Source organism: Stegostoma tigrinum, chromosome 16, assembly GCF_030684315.1.
Source record: "Stegostoma tigrinum isolate sSteTig4 chromosome 16, sSteTig4.hap1, whole genome shotgun sequence".
Lineage (NCBI taxonomy): Eukaryota > Metazoa > Chordata > Chondrichthyes > Orectolobiformes > Stegostomatidae > Stegostoma > Stegostoma tigrinum.
The window spans coordinates 35,142,928-35,165,130 of NC_081369.1; the positions used below are offsets into that span (position 1 = coordinate 35,142,928).

At 42.7% G+C, this 22,203-nt stretch overlaps 1 protein-coding gene across 11 annotated transcripts in view; it reads right to left on the bottom strand.

Moving 5' to 3' along the window:
- Positions 1-279: 279 nt before the first annotated feature.
- The window catches only part of LOC125459744 (uncharacterized), a 38,213-nt gene continuing 16,289 nt past the window's right edge, over positions 280-22,203 (bottom strand). For 4 of the 11 annotated variants that reach the window (XM_048546540.2, XM_048546539.2, XM_048546537.2 and 1 more), the window contains exons 5-10: positions 20,944-21,022; positions 17,921-18,003; positions 11,787-11,825; positions 9,538-9,618; positions 1,899-2,122; positions 280-1,316 (exon numbers count right to left, since the gene is read on the bottom strand). In XM_048546540.2, coding sequence (XP_048402497.1) covers positions 1,903-2,122; positions 9,538-9,618; positions 11,787-11,825; positions 17,921-18,003; positions 20,944-21,022 — 502 coding nt within the window. In that variant the 3' untranslated portion in view covers positions 280-1,316; positions 1,899-1,902. The other 7 variants (XR_009446798.1, XR_009446799.1, XR_009446800.1 and 4 more) reach the window with 7 other exon arrangements.

The window sequence follows — 22,203 nt, forward strand, 5'->3', positions numbered from 1 at the left end:
AATCCTAGCCTGCACAATTTGAACTAGTGCACAGCTGGGCTTTAAAACTGAATGGCCCCGGTGGCTGGAACAACAGGAGATTCTGGCAGTAGTGAACACATATGCCATTATTGAGGCAACGTAGTACAAGGGAAGTACCATGAAAGTGTGATACATACTTAATATTAAAATGTAAAATTGTACAAGATAACTCACTACAGCTTAGAGAGAAAGCCTCCATGAACCCTCTCAAAATGGCTACTTCGCCAAATTTTGGGCACATGCATTCCCACATCTCCTTAACCTGAGGGATTAAGGACTAAGAAATGGGTTGGGGTAAATCAAATGTCAAACCAAATACACAAAGCAATGAGGAAAGTTTGGATTTGGAGAGAAAAAAAAATTCAAAAGAAGAACCGTTGCTTAAAAAAAAATTTGACATTTACAAAATCTAAAAATTGAAAGAGGAATGACTCCATGCTTGGTTTGGATTTCCACACCTCTCCTTTTCTTCTCAACTGACTAAAACAAATTTTGTAAAAGGTAATGCCTGTGGAATGTTTGACTGTTTATGTACTGCGACTGCAAAAGACACAGGATTCCATGAGTTGTTTGAAAAGTTGTTTAAGTAACCCAACCTAAGTAAATTAGTTTCCATATGCCATATACACAACACCAATAAGTTACATAATGGGAGGAAAGATAAAGTGATATTTTAAAGCTCAGTAAGTTTATATAGGTCTTGTGGATTGATGACTTAGATGGATCCAGACTGAGCTTGGCCTTCCTTCTGATTTTGGCTTGGAGGTGATTTCAAGTTGTGAATAGATGATTTATCTGTCATCTGGAGACAATGATAAAGTCTCAGTAAAATTGTTAAAATCTGTGCCAACAGAACATGGAAATCAAACAACAGACTGTATTAGAATTTGCAAAATGGTAGGAACGGGGGTCTGGCTATTTCATTTTTTTTCCCCTCCAGACCAGGAGCAGAGGTAGAACAATTTCTTAACACAAATGGTTAACTGGCTTGTCACACAATTCTCTCCCTCCAGCTGATTAGATTATGTTGTGGCTATTATATTCCAGGTGAATTGTTTCACATTTGATTCAATTATGGCTGGGAAAGATCCCATAGTCACCATATGCATAGTCACCACCCAGGTGATCTAATGTTTTTTGTGACTGGGTCAGAAGATGGTCCTGCTCATGCTCCTTCCAGGTCGTAGTCTCTGCTGGGGTTTCTAGACTGGTTGGTTCCACTGGAATTTATCCTGTACAGTAATGCAAATATTCAGCCACCTTAGAAGCTGCAGTTTCACATTGGGGTTTCAGCCCTTTTAAAGATATAATTCAATGGTTCAGCAGCTAATAAATGCAAAAGTCATTTTTTTCCAAAGTACAACTCTGTTACAGTACCATTAAGCAGAGTGACCAAAGGCTCTGTGATAGCATTCAAGCCCCTCTCCAAACAACACCAAACAAAGTGATTAATGGCCATGAGGAAAAAGGCAAATCAAAAATTAAGTTCTTACAAAAACACTATAGCTCATTCTAGTTGTAAAAGTAAAATCCAGAAAACAGGCAAATGTTTGCTGTCAAATTAATATTTTCACACATTTCAGAAAAAATTTAATTGAATGGATAAACTAAATCAATTTTCAAATGAAAATGACTAAATCTGAAGACAATTTGACCAGTAAAACTTCCACTTTGTGTAAATTTTTGTTAATCAGTTCTTTGAAGAATTACTTCAAAAATTTTGGATTTAAAATAATTTATGAAAATGTGTTAAATGATATGATAATGAAAGCAGTAAAATATGCAGCACAAATACAGATATATGTAACACCTCCCAAATTAACAATACTACCAGATAAACAAAAACAAAATATGTCTCTCAAGTATTGAACAGTGACCTTTTTAATGACAGTAGTAACGAGTCAGTTCTTTAATTGCTGTCAGAGAGCCCTTAGTCATTCCCATGTAATTTATCAATGCAGATGCCAGTGCAGCTTGGTAAAAAGGGCCTTGATATATTAGATCTTGCAGACGAAGGCGGAAGAATTGCTTTCGAGTTTCAAAATAGTCATGTTTATTTTCATTGTCAAAACGATGTTTTTTTTTCTTCAGTTTCTGAGGCCTAAGTCGAAAGATTTAAAACTAATTTTAAACTCTAATGGATTAAATTAACCGTTTAACACTTTGGGCTTCTCCCAACCATTTTTACTCATGCTGACAGTTTTCATACACAATCGTGCAAAGTAATAACATACTTAAGCCACAGCAGCTTAAGTAAACTAATCTTTTTGAAATTTCATTTTCAGAGCCCTGTAATTGTAACTAAGACAAATGTAATTTGGCTGCTCCAACTTCAAAGCTCAACCTAAGAGGCCATGGCTATTGTCAATACTCACTAAAGCCAGTGTCAGCATTACCCAAGATCTGAAATGGATAATGTGTGGAGGTTTATACACAATATTGATTCAAACAACTAAAATATTGCATGCAATTCTTAGCACAACATTGTAGGGAGGATATGGAATCACTACAGAGGATGTGAAAAAGATTCACAAGAATCACTGCAGGGATGAGGGACTTCAGTTACTTGGATAGATTACAGAAGCTATGAGAAATGATTTAATAGAAATTTTCAAAAACATAAGGGATTTCATCATATTCTTAAGTACCAGCATGCTGTGTCTTCTGGTTAACAACCACTAATGTTTTGTTGCTAATGTGTGACACCTATCATCCCTGCTGATAATTTCTGGTCCCTGATACCTGTAATGTCACACTTGCCACCATGGAGATCTTGTGTGTGTGGCTATGTGTTTGTCCGTCCAGAGACTATGGGACATCATAAGAACAGGTGGATCCCAATGCAACTTAATGTGAAATCTTTCCGATCCATTACCTTAAACAATTCCCCCCAAAACCATTTCCTTTCAGTAAACAAACAGTGCAAAGTTAAGACAGGGGAGGAAAGGGAAGAAAAGAACTCCCACCTCCCAAACCAAGTAATACTATCATTGTAAATATGTCCCACAAGGGTCATCTGCAAGGGATAAGATCAAGGGCCAGAAAAATTATTTACAATCTGGGCAGCAGAAGCAAAAATCCGCAGTCTTCATTTTACATCTATAAAGGCAAAAATTAAAATACTTGGAAAAGGAATATAAAACTGAAGGAGGTTCAAACAACTTGAGATTTTTAATGATCTGGGCACTAGGGATTTAAACCAGTTCAGTTCAATTCCACGGAAATCCGTAGATGCTTTCATTAATGACCTCTACAGATTGCTGAAAACTATGACTATGGACCTTTGAAATCAGAATTCACAACAGGCAGAATTGTTCTTGGAATTACTGATGAGTCTTGTCAAATTTCTTACAATCCAAAGAAGAGAGTTAACTTTGTAAAAATCTATTCAAATCATTCTGAAAGGAGAGACCAGAAAGACTTAAGACAGATTCTCTTAGAAGAATAACAAATCTCCCACAGGAGTGTAACAGAAACCATTCACTTTATAAAGGTGCAGACAATCCAAAATGGCACTTGAAAAGCCAACACAGAACAGCCACATTTCACGAGTCAGTGTCAGCACTGCAGAACAACAAAGCTGATAGCATTGCCCAAACATGACAAAAGAATGCTACGTCTATAACACTGTAGATCACACCCAGAATATGTGCAGAAGTAGTGCGTAATAGCAAAAAGGAACAAACTATTATTATAAAGCAGTTAATACTTTTACAGCACCAGCGTTAGCACATTGTAATGGTAGGATATCAGCCAAAAATATATCAGACGTTCTAGAGAGAAATTACCATTACTAAAACTAATGATTTAACTAAACTAACTTTCACAGTTTGTTTACATTAATGAACATAGAGTTAATTTTAAGCTTGTCTTTTCAAAGACATTACAGCATACTAAGATAGAAGTACATGGTCCCGATGCAATAACCTCGAAGATTAATGGTGTATATAAAAGTAGCACAGTGACAATAACAGTGTATTTTATTGAACTTCCTCAAATCATGGACAAAGCAATACAGGTAAATCAGTCTATTGATGTTACCTCTGTTGACATAAGAGAATTGTTTCATACTATGAACAGGAATTTAAGATCACCATCTTAAATGGGAGATCTTTATTGTGAAGCTGTGCTACCCGCTTCTTGACTCCCCAAACAAATGGGGAATCTTCTCAGCATCTATCCTATTAAACCCCCTCAGAATCCCATTCTGAAGAAGGGTCACTAGACCCAAAAAAAATGTTAATTCTGCTTAGTCTCCACAGATACTGCCAGACCTGCCGAGTTTTTTCCAGCAATTTCTGTTACTGTTTCTGATTTCCAGCATCTGCAGTTCGGTGTCTTACTTCCATTCAGAATCTTGTATGTTTCTTCTAAACTCCAATGACCAAAAAACCCAAGCTGCTCAACATGTGCACATAGACAACCCCTTCACTTAACTGCCTTCTTAATTAGGTTTATTTAGATACGGTCCAATGAATATCGTCTACGGGTGTAGCAAGACTTCCCCACTTTTATATCCATCACTTTCGGATAAAACCCAACATTCTATTCGCCTTCTTAACTCTTTGCTGTATCTGCACGCTGACTTTTTGTGAATCATGTACTAGGACACCACAGCCTTCAGGGATCTCTCCCCACTTAAGTAATTCTCTACTTTTCTATACTTCCTGTCAAAACGGACAACCTAACTTTACCATGTTATTACTCTGCCTTATTTTGTCCACTCAAGTTCTGGTGCACACATCCTCAGTGCTATTGTCAGAATGTGGTCAGGGCCCATGGCCTTTTCAATTTCCAGTACCTCGAGCTATTTCTTCATATCCTGTAGAGCGAATCAAATTGGCTAGAGATTGGCATCTGTGACACTACAGACTTCTACAGGAGGTTTATCTTGTACATGTAACATGTGCATAATTGTTGTCATGCAATAAACTATATGTTTGAGAGAAACAATTTGCTATTGTTCAGATTCAAACGTGGTTGATCCTCTGCCACTGTAAAAAAAAATCAAACAGGACCCTGGATCCAGTCAAAGAAAGATGATTGGTAGTAGTATCTTTCTTCTGATAAAGATATCATGGACATCAGCAGTGAGCATTGCTGCTTAATGCAAGGAAATTTGGTGAGAGAAAAAAAAAATCATTAGGTCCAGAAGACATTAGATTCCAGGAGACATGTGTTTACAGCTTTAAAGACTACTTTTTTTAAGAATACTCAGAGTCTGTAGCTGTAAGTACTTAAACAAACAAGCTAATCAGCAGAAATTCAAGGAAGGATCGACAAGGAAGAAACAGCACTCCCTAATGCACTCCCCAACAGCTAATGCTTTTCTTTCAGATCTTGAGAAGCACAGAGCAGCAGTTCAAGTTAGAAACAGTTCAAAGACCATTCGTTTACAGTGAGAATGTGTGTGTGCATTCCTGGTTAGAGTTTGGCTCAGATGCAAAGGTATCAGAAATGCATGAATGAAGTTAAAAATCCATGTTGGACAAAGAGAAGAACTTCAAAACAACACGGAAAATACAGGCCAAGGATGTCAGAAGTAAAACAAAGGTGGCTTTCAGTTCAAAATGAGCATTGCTAAGATAACATGAGACATGGCCATAGTAAGTAGTAATACATAGAAGTAACTTACAGCAAGGTCGCAGTGACATGAATGTCTCAAAGCAGAATTAAATCTACACAGAGTGGACAACTTAAAAAATTAAAGCAAACAAGTCTAACAAAAGAAAATACTTGAAAGACTTTTGAATTGGTGCTAAAAATGTAAGATTCATGATGTAAATTATGGTACTGGTTACGGTTATTAAGGCTGCAGCACAAAGCACTGTTTACAGAAGTTATGGAAAAGAATAGAAATTGCTTATTTAGCCATGAAAGGCAGAAAATTGTTTATTTTATTAGCAAGAAAAACAGGAAGCTTCCATTTGCCTCTAGAAGGGATGAATCCTCAACTTTGCCTTCAGAAGGCACAAAACCTGCATTGCAATTACAAAACACAAGTCTAATTAAGGTATGTATGACGCTGAAGGGGACTGACAAAGTAGATAAGTAGAAGATATTTTGTCCTGTGGGACAATCTAGGATGAGAGGTCATAGTTTTAGAATGAGTAGCAGATTTAAAATTAAGATGAGAAGTTACTTCTCTTAAAGGGTCATGAATCTGTGAAATTCAACATTCCAGGATGTGGTAGATGCTGGGACAGTGAATAAATCTGAGGAGGAGATAGACAGATTTTCAATTAGTAACAGGTTGAAGGGTTATGGGGAGGGGGCAGGAAAGTGGAATGGAGGCTGAGGTGGCATCAGCCGTGATCATATTGAATGGCATTAGAGGAAATGGGACAGAAACTAGAAAGAGATTTGGGTTTAAGGCAAGGGGGAAGAGCAGCAGAAATAGCTGAATGGCATGGTCCCAATTTTAAATGATACCGAAGTCCATACTCTTTTGACTTGTGTTGTTGGAAAAAGTGGTTTTGGGAAAGGAAAGAGTGGTTTACAGACACTGCTAAACTTGGAAAAATGTACAGCCAGAAATAGTCTCAGAAGCCTGTTCCACCAATCAAATCGAAGCTCATCAGCACTTCAATTCCAATTGCACACATTTCTTCGATTTTCTTTGATACCTATACCAATCAAAAACTTAAAGATTAAAGTAAAGTATTTTAAAAAAAGTTATCTTTGCTCACCAGGAAAACCCTAAAATAGCGGGTAGCGGGTAGAGTCCCAAATGAAATTGACGTAGACTAGTTCTGTTGATGGATGGCTAAACAAATTGAATGACAGATATACTCAAAGCTCTGCTCCTTAGATCTGAGAGAACAAAGGTAAGGGCAATATCACACAAATAAAACTATCAGGATTGGGGTAAGTGGCTCAACGGTTAGCATTGCTGCCTCAACACCAGGAACCTGGGTTCAATTCTGCCCTTGGGTGACTGTGGAGCTTACACATTCTCCCTGTGTCTGTGTGGGTTTCCTTCGACAGTCCAAAGATGTGCAGGCTAGGTAGATCAGCTATGCTAAATTGCCCATAGCGTTCAGGGATGTGTAAATTGGGGCGGGGGGGGTTGGAAACGCTGTTGTAGAGGGATAGGTCTGGGTGGGATGCTCTGAGGGTCAGTGTGGACTTGTTGGGCTGAACTGCCTATCTCTACACTGTAGGGATTTTATGATTACCACCTCTATGAAATGGAGACATGAAAGATGGAGGCAAGGGAACAACTGAATAAACTGACAACTTGTAGAGGTATAGAAGTTAACAAAGGAATTTTGAATGAGAAGAGAGAGAAACATGGGAGTGAGATTAAGTTGTGAGAGTAGGGAGAGGGAAGGTGTCTTCAACATGTCCAGGCAAGCATCTCACAGCCCACGTGCAATCCCATTCCTTCTCACCCTGGTGGCCAAGAGCAAAGAGATGACAGGATTCACAGTTACCCTGGAAATATGAGGGAAAAGAGAAAAAAAAAGTTAGAGGATGCTAGACAAATGGTTTCAAAAAAAAGGACAATCCCATGAAGTGTGACACCGTAGGTAATGAACGGTATTGTCACGATCAAGAAAATAAAGCGAGAAGTCTGAGGAGACAATGTCCAAAATCATCATGTGGTTCACAAATATGTTGTTCAAATGTGAACAAACCTTCTGGAGGGGAATGCTGAGATGAGAAATGACTATTTATTTTTGGCTGGGACCATGCCAAGGATGCATTCTGAATTTTTCGGCCAGTGTCTTTCCAGCATTTCCTTTCTTTTTTGGTTTCAAATGTTTTCCCACTTGGTCAGCATGAGTGTATGAAAACAATCCCATCCAAAAATCAGTTAACAAAATATAGTATAATTTTTTTCAATTCTTGGTTCAATGAGGATATTTTACGAGGATATATAATGCAGTAATATTTTGCAACCTGATGAAGATTGAGGCCTATCTAAAGCAAACTACTTTGTTTCGACACCCTCATCCGCCTAGCCGAACTTGTCCTCACCCTCAACAACTTCTCTTTCGATTCCTCCCACTTCCTACAGACTAAGGGCGTGACCATGGACACCCGCATGGGCCCCAGCTATGCCTGCCTCTTTGTAGGTTACGTGGAACAGTCCCTCTTCCTCCGTTACATTGATGACTGTACCGGCGCCGCCTCTTGCTCCCCAGAGGAGCTCGAACAGTTCATCCACTTCAACACCTTCCACCCCAACCTTCAGTTCACCTGGACCATCTCCAGCACATCCCTCACCTTCTTGGACCTCAGTCTCCATCTCAGGCAACCAGCTTGTAACTGATGTCCATTTCAAGCCCACCGACTCCCACAGCTACCTAGAATACACCTCCTCCCACCCACCCTCCTGCAAAAATTCCATCCCCTATTCCCAATACCTCCGCCTCCGCCGCATCTGCTCCCACAATGAGGCATTCGACTCCTGCACATCCCAGATGTCCAAGTTCTTCAAGGACCGCAACTTCCCCCCCCCACAGTGGTCGAGAACGCCCTTGACCGCATTTCCCGCAACACATCCCTCACACCCCGCCCCCGCCACAACCGCCCCACCCCTGTCTGCTTTCCGGAGAGACCACTCTCTCCGTGACGCCCTTGTTCGCTCCACACTGCCCTCCAACCCCACCACACCCGGCACCTTCCCCTGCAACCGCAGGAAATGCTACACTTGCCCCCACACCTCCTCCCTCACCCCTATCCCAGGCCCCAAGATGACTTTCCACATTAAGCAGAGGTTCACCTGCACATCTGCCAATGTGGTATACTGCATCCATTGTACCCGGTGTGGCTTCCTCTACATTGGGGAAACCAAGCGGAGGCTTGGGGATGGCTTTGCAGAACACCTCCGCTCAGTTCGCAATAAAACAACTGCACCTCCCAGTCGCAAACCATTTCCACTCCCCCTCCCATTCTTTAGATGGCATGTCCATCATGGGCCTCCTGCAGTGCCACAATGATGCCACCCGAAGGTTGCGGGAACAGCAACTTATATTCCGCTTGGGAACCCTGCAGCCCAATGGTATCAATGTGGACTTCACCAGCTTCAAAATCTCCCGTTCCCCCACCGCATCCCAAAACCAGCCCAGTTTGTCCCCTCCCCCCACTGCACCACACGACCAGCCCAGCTCTTCCCCTCCACCCACTGCATCCCAAAACCAGTCCAACCGGTCTCTGCCTCCCTAACTTGTTCTTCCTCTCACCCATCCCTTCCTCCCACCCCAAGCCACATCTCCATCTCCTACCTACCAACCTCATCCCACCTCCTTGACCTGTCCGTCTTCCCTGACTTGACCTATCCCCTCCCTACCTATACTCTCCTCTCTACCTATCTTCTTTTCTGTCCATCTTCGGTCCGCCTCCCCCTCTCTCCCTATTTATTCCAGAACCCTCACCCCATCCCCCTTTTGATGAAGCGTCTAGGCCCGAAACGTCAGCTTGTGTGCTCCTGGGATGCTGCTGGGCCTGCTGTGTTCATCCAGCCTCACATTTCATTACTTTGTTTCTTAGTGAAGAATGGTATATTACCTTTGCTTTGCTCCTTTAGCTGCAGGTAGTCTATCAGAATAGGATCTTCCCTTTTTGTGTGATGCAGAAAATCTTTTGTTCCTCAAGAGAGATGATTATGCAAATGTCACCAATTTGAAACATTAAAGGCAGTATTGAATTAATTTTCTTGTACTAGTTTAGAAAAATATGAATGCCACAGTAGCATTGGTTTATGGTGGTTTATGAACAAATATTCCTCAAATTCTAATATGCACACTAGTGCATTTAAGTATGTTTACTTATTGTTACAATTAAACAAAAGACACCACACCCTACCTTATTAATAGTGTTGCAGTTTGTTAATGTTGCATGAATGAAGAAGGTTGAAATACAAAAAAAAAATAAAAATACAGGTCCAAGGAGAACTTGGACTTCTTAAAATACTGCAATCAATGCAATTCAAAGTCATGCAAATTAGATTTGTTAAAGCATAAACATTCAAACGAAAATAGGCCAAGCAGCAGAGGAGCAGGAAAGCTGACATTTCAGGTTGGGACCCGTCTTCAGAAAATGGGGTGCCCATTTCTGATGAAGGGTCCCAACCTGAAATGTCAACTTTCCTACTCCTCTGATGCTGCCTGGCCTACTGTGTTCCTCCAGCATCAGCAGTTCTTACTATCTCCAACATGCAATCTATTATATTTTTGATTTGCTCAAGTAAAACTTTTATAACAATTTTGTTAAGTACAGAGAAGAAATATCAATTAAAAAACAGAAAGTACCCAGGTCAACCAACTAAATCATAGTTAACAAGGTGCAGAGCTGGATGAACACAGCACGCCAAGCCGCAGAGGAGCGGGAACAGTGATGTTTCAGGCCTAGACCCTTCAGAAATGGGCAAGGGAAGGGGGTTCTGAAATAAATAGGGAGAGAGGGGGAGGCGGATAGAAGATGGATAGGAAAAGATAGGTGGACAGGAGACAGACAGGTCAAAGAGGCTGGGATGGAGCCAGTAAAGGGGAGTGTAGGTGGGGAGTTAGGGAGGGGAATCGGTCAGTCCAGGGGAGGAAGGACAGGTCAAGGGGGCGGGATGAGGCAAGTAGGTAGGAGATGGGGGTGGGGCGAAGGACAGGTTAAGGGAGGCGGGGACAAGCTGGGCTGGTTTTGGGATGCAGTAGGGGAAGGGGAGACTTTGAAGCTTGTGAAGTCCACATTGATATCATTGGGCTGCAGCATTCCCAAGCGGAATAGGAGGTGCTGTTCCTGCAACCTTCGGATGGCATCGTTGTGGCACTGCAGGGGGCCCAGGATGGACATGTCATTTGAGGAATGGGACGGGGAGTTGAAATGATTTGCGAATGGGAGGTGCAGTTGTTTAGTGCAAACCGAGTGTAGGTGTTCTGCAAAAGCAGTCCCCAAGCCTCCGCCTGGTTTCCCTGATGTAGAGGAGGCCACAATGGGAACAACGGATGCAGTATACCACATTGGCAGATGGGCAGGCAAACATCTGCTTGATGTGGGAAGTCTGCTTGGGGCCTGGGATGGGGATGAGGGGGGAGGTGTAATGGCAGGTGTAGCACTTCCTGCGGTTGCAAGGAAAAAAGTACTGGGCGCGGTGGGGTTGCAGGGGAGTGTGGAGCGGACAAGGGAGTCCTGGAGAGAGCGCTCCCTCCAGAAAGCAGATAAGGGTGGGGAGGGAAAAAAATGTCTTTGGTGGGTTGGATTGCAGATAGCGGAAGTGTCGGAGGTTGATGCGTTGGATCTGGAGGTTGGTGGGGTGGTACGTGAGGACTTTCTGCTTTGCAGAACACCTACACTCAAGGGGAGGCAATGGCCCAGTGATATTGTAGCTGGGCTGTTAATCCAGAGACCCAGGTAATGTTCTGGGGACCCAGGTTCAAATCCAGATAGTAGAATTTGAATGCAAATGAAAATTTAGAATTATGAGTCGAATGACTATCATGAATCCGTTGTCGATTGTCAGAAAACCTCATCTGGTTCGCTAATGTCAGTTAGGAAAGGAAAGTGCCATCCTTACCTGGTCTGGCCTACATGTGACTCCAGACCCACAGTAATGTGGTTGACTCTTAACTGCCCAGAGGGCATTTAGATATGGCAATAAATGCTGGCCTGGCCAGCAATGCCCTGACCCCATTTATAATTTTTTTAAAAAAATCTGATTGGTGAGCAGGAGTATTGTCCCAAGATGACTAACATCACAACCTTCTGATGCTTTGAAAAATCATTTCAGTGTCATTTGTTTAATGTAGTGAAATTCCTTTTCTTACCAGTTTTCCAATTGCTTAGTAAGTCGGTCAGGTAACATGCTGTTGCATTAAGAAAAAGAGAATTAGAAGTTGATATACATTGAATCACAATGGCTCAATAAAACAGAACAGACTACTCAACCAAAAGGCTCAATTGGTTAATCCTGAAATAGCGCAACTCCAGCATTGGCAGTTCATACTATCTCTGGTTAATCCTGAAATTTTTGATTCACATGAACCTCCTCCCATCTCTTTTCATCCATCCCTATCATCTTCTATTCTCCTTCATATTGATTTGAATACAGGGAACTTTAGTGATTGTTTCATGTGCGAGTGTATTTGTGTAACATAGGAGGGAAGAATGTTCATAGTCTCAAATCTCAATGTGGATGCTCATTATTATGCCTGTTCATTGAAAAGAGGAAGAAGTAGGGAGACCCTTGAAATAAAGGAATAACTTAAAGATTTTGGGTATGTTTTTAATCAAGATACATAAATGGGATTGAATTTGTTGATCTGAACTGACTTGTACTATGCTAGGTTAACCTATGTGTATACAAACCTCAAACTCAGTAGTTAATTATACATAGAACACAGAGCATTACAGCACAGTACAGGCCCTTCAGTCCTCGATGTTGCGCACACCTGTGAAACCAATCTGAAGCCCATCTAACCTACGTATGCAATGGCCATTTAAATGCCCTTAAAGTTGGCAAGTCTACACTGTTGCAGGCAGGGCATTCCATGCCCTTACTACTCTGAGTAAAGAATCTACCTCTGACATTTACCCAATATCTATTACCACACAATTTAAAGCTATGTCTCGTTGTGCTAGCCATCACTATCTGAGGAAAAGGGCTCTCACTGTCTACCCTATCTAATCCTCTGATCATCTTGTATGTCTCTATTATGCTGCCTCTTAACCTCTTTCTCTTTAAAGAAAACAGCCTCAAGTTACTCATAAGACCTTTCCTCCATACCAGACAACATTCTGGTAAATCTCCTCTGCATCCTTTCCAATGCTTCCACATGTGTCCTATAATGTGGTACAGATGTTTAAATTTAGATTTTTTTTCCACTAATTTGTTAATATGATGATCTTACGAGCTTCAAGCTATAATTAAAATGTAGCTCATTGCACATAAATACTTCAATCTTGGTTGGAATGGTGATTTTATCCACTGATTCAGCTTGAATTAGTACACTATCTACTATTAAATCAATCATCCATGCAAACCATTGTATTTTCTTTTCTACTCATTTTGTGGGATGTGGGCGTTGCTGTCTGGCCAACATTTCTTGCCCATCCCTAGTTGCCCTTGAGAAGGTGGTGGTGAGCTGCCTTCTTGAACTACTGCAGTTGTCCAGCTGCTGGTTGACCCACGATGCCATTAGGGAGGGAACGCTAGGGTTTTGACCCAATGACAGTGAAGTAATGTGATATATTTCGACAGCAGCATGGTGAGTGACTTGGAGGTGGTGGTGTTCCCATTTATCCCAAGGAATTGGTGGGGCCTGCAACACAATCAGTTCCCTCGGCCTCTGCACGCTCCCCTCTAGCCCCTCCGTCCCTTGCACCTTTCCCTGCAACCGCAGGAGGTGCTACACCTGTCCTCACACCCCCCTGCTCACCTCCATTCAAGGCACCAAACAAACCTTCCACATCAGAATGAGGTTCACCTGCACATCTGTCGATGTGGTCTATTGCATCCGCTGCTCCCGACGTGGCCTCCTCCGCATGGTTGAGACCAAGTGGAGGCTCGGAGACCACTTTGGAGAGCACCTGCCAACTGTGAACCATTTCAACCCCCTACCCCACCCCGCCCCAGGCAACACGTCCATCCTCCAAAACCGGTTTTCTCTGTGGCTCCTCAAGCCCATGTTCTTATCAATGTGCCAGCATCTCAGGGCCCTACAATCAAGCCTGTCCCAACTCAGAGCCTCCTTCTCCTAGGACCTCGCAAAGGACCTCTTCCATTTTTCATTCTATCGCAGAATCCACAAGCTCAATTTACGATTTTACTCCACCTTATCGGACATTAAAAACCATTAGTATACTAAACTTACTCGTGCCTGCCACCAAACACAGGCCCTCTTCCACCGCCCAAGTCTTAACCCTATCCAGGACCTCCGCCACAATGTGCCTAGCACATTGGCCATGTGGTCACCATCACCTCACCTGCTGACACTACTGGTCAAGTCACTGCCGGTGCCGCAAACCATGCCTATGCTGCCGTCACTCACACTATGGACGCCACCACTTCTATCATCAACACAGAGCACCGCAGACATCAAGGATGATGTTGCCCTACCCACTGCTGGCATGACTGATTCCACCCCCACAACCAGCTCCAATCCATCCACTAGCGCTATACCCAACCCCAGCCCCAAGCCCTGTCGGGTCTTCACCATTCCCCAAGCCCAGCCCACACATCAATGTATACTGTTGATATCTGGATGTCAAACACTTCTGCCTTCTCCACCTCCATGCCTATTTCTTTAGCCGCGAGTCTAAACCCGCCTCCACAGTCCCCTTCTCCAGCCTCCAACAAAACTCACTCTCCTCAAAACCACCCCGAGGCCTCCTATCCTCCTTTGACCTCTTCATCTCTAACTGCTGTCGCAATATTGATCGCCTCAACGTCTCCACTCCTCTCCCCCAGGGAACATGCAGCCCTCTGCTCCAACCCTCACCTCACTATCAAACCCACAGATAAAAAGGGGCACACTAACCTTTACATTGCAGAGGCCAGGCACCAACTCTGACATCTCCTCCTATCGCCCCCTCAATCATGACCCCAACCATGACCACCAAAACATCATCTCTCAAACCATTCATAATCTCATCACCTCAGGTGACCTCCCACCCACAGCCTCCAACCTCATTGTTCTTCAAACCCACACTGCCCATTTCTATCTCCTTCCCAAAATCCACAAACCTGACTGCCCTGGCTGACCCACTGAACTTACCTTGACTCCATTTTCTCCCCCTTGGTTCAGGAACTCCCCACCTACATCCAGGACACCACCCACACCTTCTACCTCCAAGACTTCCATTTACCTACCCCCCAAACACCTCATCTTCACTACGGACATCCAATCCCTGTACACTTCCATTCCCCCATGCAGATGGCCTAAAAGCCCACCACTTTTTCCTCTCCTGCAGGCCCAACCAGACCCCTCCAGTGATGCATCCATCTGCTTAATCAAATAGATTTGCATTCTTAACAGCTCCTCCTTTCAACTCCTCCCATTTCCTACAGACAAAGGGGGTGGCCACAGGAGCCCGCACTGGCCCACGATATGCCTGCTCTTCGTAGGATACACAGAACAGTCCCTCTTCCACAGCTACACTGGCCCCATCCCCCACCTCATCCTCCGTTATATCAATGACAATATTGGCACTGCCTCGTGCTCTCACGAGGAGCTTGAACAGTTCATCAACTTTACTAATACCTTTCACCCCAACCTCAAGTTGAAACCATCCCAGATACCCCTCTCTCTTTCCTGGACCTCTGTCTACATCTCTGGTGACCGCCTCGAAATTGACATCTATTTCAAGCCTACTGACTCCCACAGCTACCTAGACTACACCACCTCTCACCCACCTTCCTGCAAGAACGTGATCCCCTAGTCCCAATTCCTCCACCTCTGCTGTGTCTGCTCTCAAGATGGACCGTTCCTCTCCCAAACATCCCAGATGTCCTCTTATTTCAAGGGTCGCAACCTCCACCCTTCAAAAATGCTCTTGGCCGCATCTCTGGCATTTCCCACACCTCTGCCCTCACATCCCCTCCCCACAACAAAAACAAAAGACAGAATTGCTCCAGTCCTTACATACCACCCCATCAACATCCGCATCCAACATATCATTCTCCGCCATTGACAATCAAACTGCACAACCAAGGATATATTTCCCTCCCCACTCCTATCTGCCTTTCATAGGTACCATGCTCTCTGCGACTCCCTTGTCCACTTCCCGTTCCCCACTAGCCCCACCAATCCCGGCACCTTCCCCTGCAACTGCAGGGAGTGTTACACCTGCCCCTCCAGCTCTTCCCTCACCTCCATTCAAGGCACCAACCAAACCTACCACATCAGACATAGGTTCACCAGCACATCAGTCGGTCAATGTGGTCTGTTGCATCAACTGCTCCTGATGTGGCCTCCTCTACATCGGTGAGGCCAAGCAGAGGCTCAGAGACTGCTTTATAGAGCACCTGCACTCAGGTCGTGACAAACGACGACACCTTCTGGTCGCAAACCATTTCAATTCCCACTCTCTGGGCAACATGCCCATCCTGGTCCTCCTCCAATGTCACAATGTCACCACCCACAAACTGGAGGAGCAGCACCTTGTATTCTGCTTCGGGTGCCTATAGCCCAATTGCCTAAATGTGGACTTTACCAGTCTCAAAATCTCCCCATTCTGACCTCATCCTATGTCCAAGCCTCCGTCTCATCCCCACCTTGACCTGACACAACCTGTCCATCTTCTCTCCCACTGATATGCTCCACCCATCCCACTGGCTAATCCCCACCACTCCATACCTGTATTCACCCATCACCATCCCACCCACCTTCCCCCCAGCTCCACCCCTCCTCTCTCTCGCTCTATTTCCCAGCTCCCTCCCTCGCCCATATCTGAAGAAGTGTCCCAGCCTGAAGTGTTAACTTTCCTGTTCGTCTGATGCTGCCTGGCCTGCTGTGTTCCTCCAGCTCCATATTATGTTGTCACAGAATTATTACTGAGTAGAAAGAGGCCACTCAGCCCACCATGTCTGCACAAATCTCTTTTCATTTTAAACTAGTGCAATCTCCTACGTTTTCCCCACTAATCCTGCAATTTTAATTTCATCTAATGCCCTCTTGAATGCCTCAATTGAACCTGCTTCCACCACACTCCATACAGTGCACTCTGTAGCCCTTTTCTCAAAAGGTTTTTCCTCACTATATATTTGCTTCTTTTGCAAAATACTTTAAAACTGTTCTCAATTCATTAACAATGGAAAGTTTCTCCTGATCCACTCTGTTCAGACATTTCATTATTTTGAAAACTTCTATCATAGTAACAAGGAAAATAGTCTCAACTTCTCCAATCTTTCTTCTTAACTGAACTGTCTCATCCCTGGAACTATTCTTGTTTACTTCTCCAATGCATGCATATCTTTCCAACCATGTGTAGTACAGAACTGCACTCAATGCTCCAGCTGAGATCTAATCAGTGTCATACATTCATCATAACCTCCCTGTTGTTGTATTCTGTTCCCTATTAATGAAGCCTAGAATATTGTCTGCTTTATTACAGCTGTCTCTATCTGTCTACAGCTGTCTCTATTTGTCCTGCCACATGTAACGGCTTATGACATATACATATGGTCCCCCTGTTCCTGCATGCCCTTTAGAATATTACCTTTTGTTTTATACAGTTGCTCTACATTCTTTGTACTAAAGTGCATCACTTCACACTTCCCTGCACTGAACTTCATCTGCCACCTATTCCTCCCACCAATGTACTTTGAAGTTCCACACTGCCCTCCTCACAGCTAAGAATTTTCCCTTGTTTTGTGTCATCTACAAATTTTGAAATTGTCCCCTACACACCAACGTCTAAGTTATATATGAAAAAGCAAAGGTTCTATTATTCCCTGGGAAGCTCAAATATTGTACAGCTCAGAAAATACTCATTAACCATGACTGTTTCCTATCCCTCAGCTAATATTCTATTCTTATTTCCATTATCTCTTTTATGCCATGAACTGTAACTTTCCAGGCAGGTCTATTGTGTGACACTGAATTGAGCACCTGTTGAAAGTCCATGTGCACCATATCACAATCTTGGTCTCATCAGCACACTGTTACATTCCCAAAAGATTCCATTAAGTTAGTCAGAAATGATTTTCCCCTAACATATTAGTGCTGACTTTTCTGCATCAATCCATACATTTCCACATGATTATGAGTTAATGTTTCTAGAAATTTCCCCAGTACTGAATAAAATTGGATTGGTCTGGGCCAATTGGATTCGTTGTTTGACCTGCTGTGTTCATCCAGCTCTACACCTTGTTATCTTGGATACAAAGGCTAATTGCTGGGCCTGTCTTCTGAAGCCTTTCTGAATGAGGGCATATGGTGTATGGAAATTCTTTACTTACTTGTCCATCTTGAAGGAGATGTGTGGTTCAACAACTCCATTAGCAGTAATTCTACTCTTGTAGTCATACTGGATCACTGAAGGCTACGAAAGACAAAATGAAATAAAGTGACATCTGCTAACTCTAATATATCCTGTTTATAAATGTTTTCTGATTATTGCTGTTTCATCTTCTGGTCAGGATGATAAGAGGTCTGTTGATGTCTAAATTAATTCTGCACTTGTCTGTGCACATTTTACTTACAACCTTTTACTTACAGGCTAACAGTATGTACAGTTATGGATCTACACAAACTCTTACTGTCTGCCCAGTGAGATCTCTCCTTAGAGATATTGATTTAACATCATAATCATGTCATTGTCCCCAAGGCTCATGCTGTTTGATCATTATTCTATTAGCGGTCTACTTAACTGTCTTGCATTGGGGGGGGGGGGGGGGGGGGGGGGGGGGTGCGCTGAGCTGAAGGATGGATTTTATACAGAGCAGAGTTATTGCAAGCAAAATACCAGAAATACTAGAAATCTCAAACAAAGAACACCAGAGAAACTCAGAAGATCTGCAGCATCTATGGACAGAGAAATAGTTAACACTTCGAGTCTGACATGACTCTTCTTCAGATCATAGTTATATCACAAATCAACAGATACCGCTGGAATTAAAAACGTAGCCTCCAAGAGATCCCCATCCCTGAACAAACAAACAAACAAACAAACAAACATTCTTAAATATGTCATTTCTTTCACAACTAGGATTTTGTTCTGTTTCTTTGTATTGAATTTAAACACTTTAAAGAAAAACTTTTAGAATCACTAATTTGCATGATTAAGACTACAAATGTGCGACATACAAATTGTACAAATACAAAAAATAGTTCCAGACTCAACCATTAGATTGCAAAAATACAAATAGTACGAAGTACAAGTTGAAATCATTTCTCTCACTAAAGCATCTAAGTTCTAACAGCAGATTAATTTAGGTTAAAAATTGTAACCAGTAATTCCTCGTTAAACATTTGTTTTCATCACTGCAAAGCTGACTGAGTAAATCTATCTTTGTCAATACAGTGTGGAGCTGGAGGAACATAGCAGGTCAAGCTACATTAGAGGAGCAGGAAAGTCAACATTGGGACGAAGGGTCCCGACCCAAAACATCGACATTCCTGTTCCTCTGATGCTGCCTGACCTGCTGTGTTCCTCCAGCTCCACACTCTATTGATACTAACTTCCAGCATCTGCACTTCTTGCTTATGTCCTAAATCTATCCTGAATTCCTTTAAACACTGAAAGATGCATCTTTGCCTTTTGACAATGTAGAAAATCCTTTTCTGAAATAGCCAGGCTTGGAGATGGGAAACCTCAATTTGAGTCCATTAGGTTGCGATTAAGCATCATACCACCCTAAGTTTTATTCTTGTTCTGGCACAGGTAGACTTAGCACTTGCTATTTCACCCTAACCTTGTAAGAGGAAGGCAATAGCAAATCACACTGATTAAAAATTGCCAAGTGCATGGCTCAGGATGAGAGGACATAATCAGGTCCTCCACAAGAGTACTGAACTTGCAGAAATTCAGCTTAATTGCTTGTGGAATTTTAACACAGAATTGCAAAGATCTGTGTGTTGGAGAAACTTGATGCCATGAAGACATGTCCTAGGAGAGAAATCATGGTGAACAGGAACACAGTAGTGAGAACTTCATTGAAAGGATTTCCAGTGTCTTACCAGGCAGATTAATCTATCACGTACCACATTTACTAAACAAATATGCAAAAAGATGGATTACCTACTTGGTCATATGTCCTCCATTCATTCACTGTTGAATTCTCCACATACACTGGAGACAGTTTTGTCAAGGTATTTAAGAGGTAAACACGATTTACTTGATAAAGTACCATTGATCACCTACATAATGTTTGTGCAAGAAACCATGGGTAATATGACCGCTTCTTTAAAGTTTTTGAAAAGATTTATAGCTCAGGTTGTGGGGTAGGTTGTAGACAGGCTCGTCGAGTCAGTGTGTTTGGTTGCAGACGTTTCATCACCCTGCAAGGCAACATCATAAGTGCGCCCCAGGTAGAGTGTTGGTGTTCTATCCTACTTGTTATTTATGTGTGTCTGTTTGCTGGGGTGGTTGATATTACTTCTAGTTGTTTTTCAGTGGTTTGTATATGGGGTCCAGTTCATTGTGTTCGTTGATGGATTCCGGTTTGAATGCCAGGCCTCCAGGAATTCCATGGCATGTCTCATGCTATTACGAGCATATTGTCCCAATCGAACTAGTGTCCTTTTTTGTCCGCTGGTATTGAGACCACCGGGAATTGGTTGTGTCTTCTGGTAGCTAGTTGGGTGTTTGTGTATGCTTATTGTCAGTTTTCTTCCAGTTTGACCCATGTAATGTTTCTCACAAGAACAAAAACAGAAGTTGCTGGAAAAGCTTAGTAGGTCTGGCAGTATCTGTGAAGGGGGGGGAAAAGAAATTTCAGATCACCAGGTCCCGGGTCATCAGATCTGAAATGTTAAGTAATTTTTTCTTCATAAATGCTGCCAGACCAGTTGAGCTTTTCCAGCAACTTCTGCTTTGTTCCTGGTTCACAGCATCCACAGTCCTTTCGGTTTTCAATGTTTCTCACAGTCCTTGCACGGTATTTTGTAGACTACATTAGTATTATTGGTTGTGGTTATGGGATCCTTTAAGTTCATTAGTAGCTGTCACAGGGTGGTTGCTGGTTTGTGGGTTACCCTGATACCTAGGCATCTTAGTAGTCTTGCGGTCATCCCTGATACGTCTCTGATGTACAGCAGGGTGACTAGTGTCTGGCTGTGTTGAGTCTTTTTGTTGTGATCTGTCATGGAGGTAACGGCCAATGGTGCTTTTGGGTATCCAGCTTCTTGCTGGATCTCAAAACTCTGAATTGTTTTTTTGCCTGTAGAATGTTGTTATCTAAAATGCTTAAATGTAATGCTCATAATTTCTACTTGATGTCTTTCTTTTCTGTGTTAATTACAAACAAGTTCATAAATTTACCTTGGCTAATGCACACTTCAATTCACTTTTGTCCAGGTATGGTGACAGCATTCCCCATTTCTCTTTTACTTTGGAAGGTCTGCAGCAGACAAAAAGATATAGATCATATGAGCTATTAGTATGCACACAGGAATTTGGTGCAAGTACTTTGAAAAGGCTGTGACATCATTGCTTTAATGCCTAGCAATGGTGTATTGAAGAATGATAGCTGTATGTCACATTCTCCACTTCTCCACAAGGGCAAAGCAAAGGACTGAAATTTCCTAGCTCCTGAATGACAAGGGCAATGGATGGTCAGTAAAGTAAATACGGCATGATCAAAAAAAATTCTCAAAGTTGAGAACAAGAAAAGCCTGATTCTGAAACCAAGTTTTAAATAGTAAGAGAATTTTACTAGTAAGCAGAAAGAGACCTACTTACATGCCTTGAATACCAAATTTTGCCTCACTTGTATGCAATTTCCTATTCATCCAAGTGCCAGAGGGAGATTAGAATGCAGGAATTTCTGGCAACTCCAGCTCACCGCACTCTACTCCAGACATCCATCCTGGATAGCAGTCTCGACCATCTCAGGGTCTGCTCCATGAACAAACACCCATCTCATAATTAGGACCAGGGTGTGCCTTAGCTTGCTCTCCTAAGGCTCATTCACTTAGCATCTATTTGGACACTCACAGCAACTGAATTTAAAGGCTCCATGTTACTTCTGTATTGCCTGCCTTTTAATGCAGACACAAAGCCATACAGCTTGTCATAGTTGTCTGCAGTGATCAAAGGGACAAGCATGTTGGGGGATGGCACCATATTACCTCAATGTCACATCTACAATGTGTGGGAGTGGCTTACTCAGTAATCACACTGCATGAACTTCAACCAAACGGCCATGTCTCAAAGTCTAAATAAACTAGTCCTCAGTCAAGTAAAGGGGGACTTCAATCCATCAGAGGTTTCCAGAATCAGTCAAGGACATCACCAGATCTCAGTATAAGGCCTTGAACATGGTTAGTTAGATGCATGGCACTGTCAGGATCTGGAGGTTCCATACCCATATGCAGTCTGGTAAGTAGGCCACAGTCAATCCCACAGATTCACTTGAACAATTCTGGAGAGTTGCAGTGGTCAGTCAGGGATCTGTACAGAGATCAGTCAATGTCCCAATCATTCATCAGTCAGAACTGTCCACGCAAATCAGGGCTGTGCTACTGAAAAATCAGGGTGCAATAATCAGGAGCTACTACTTTGGTAGGGAAGCTGCAGAAG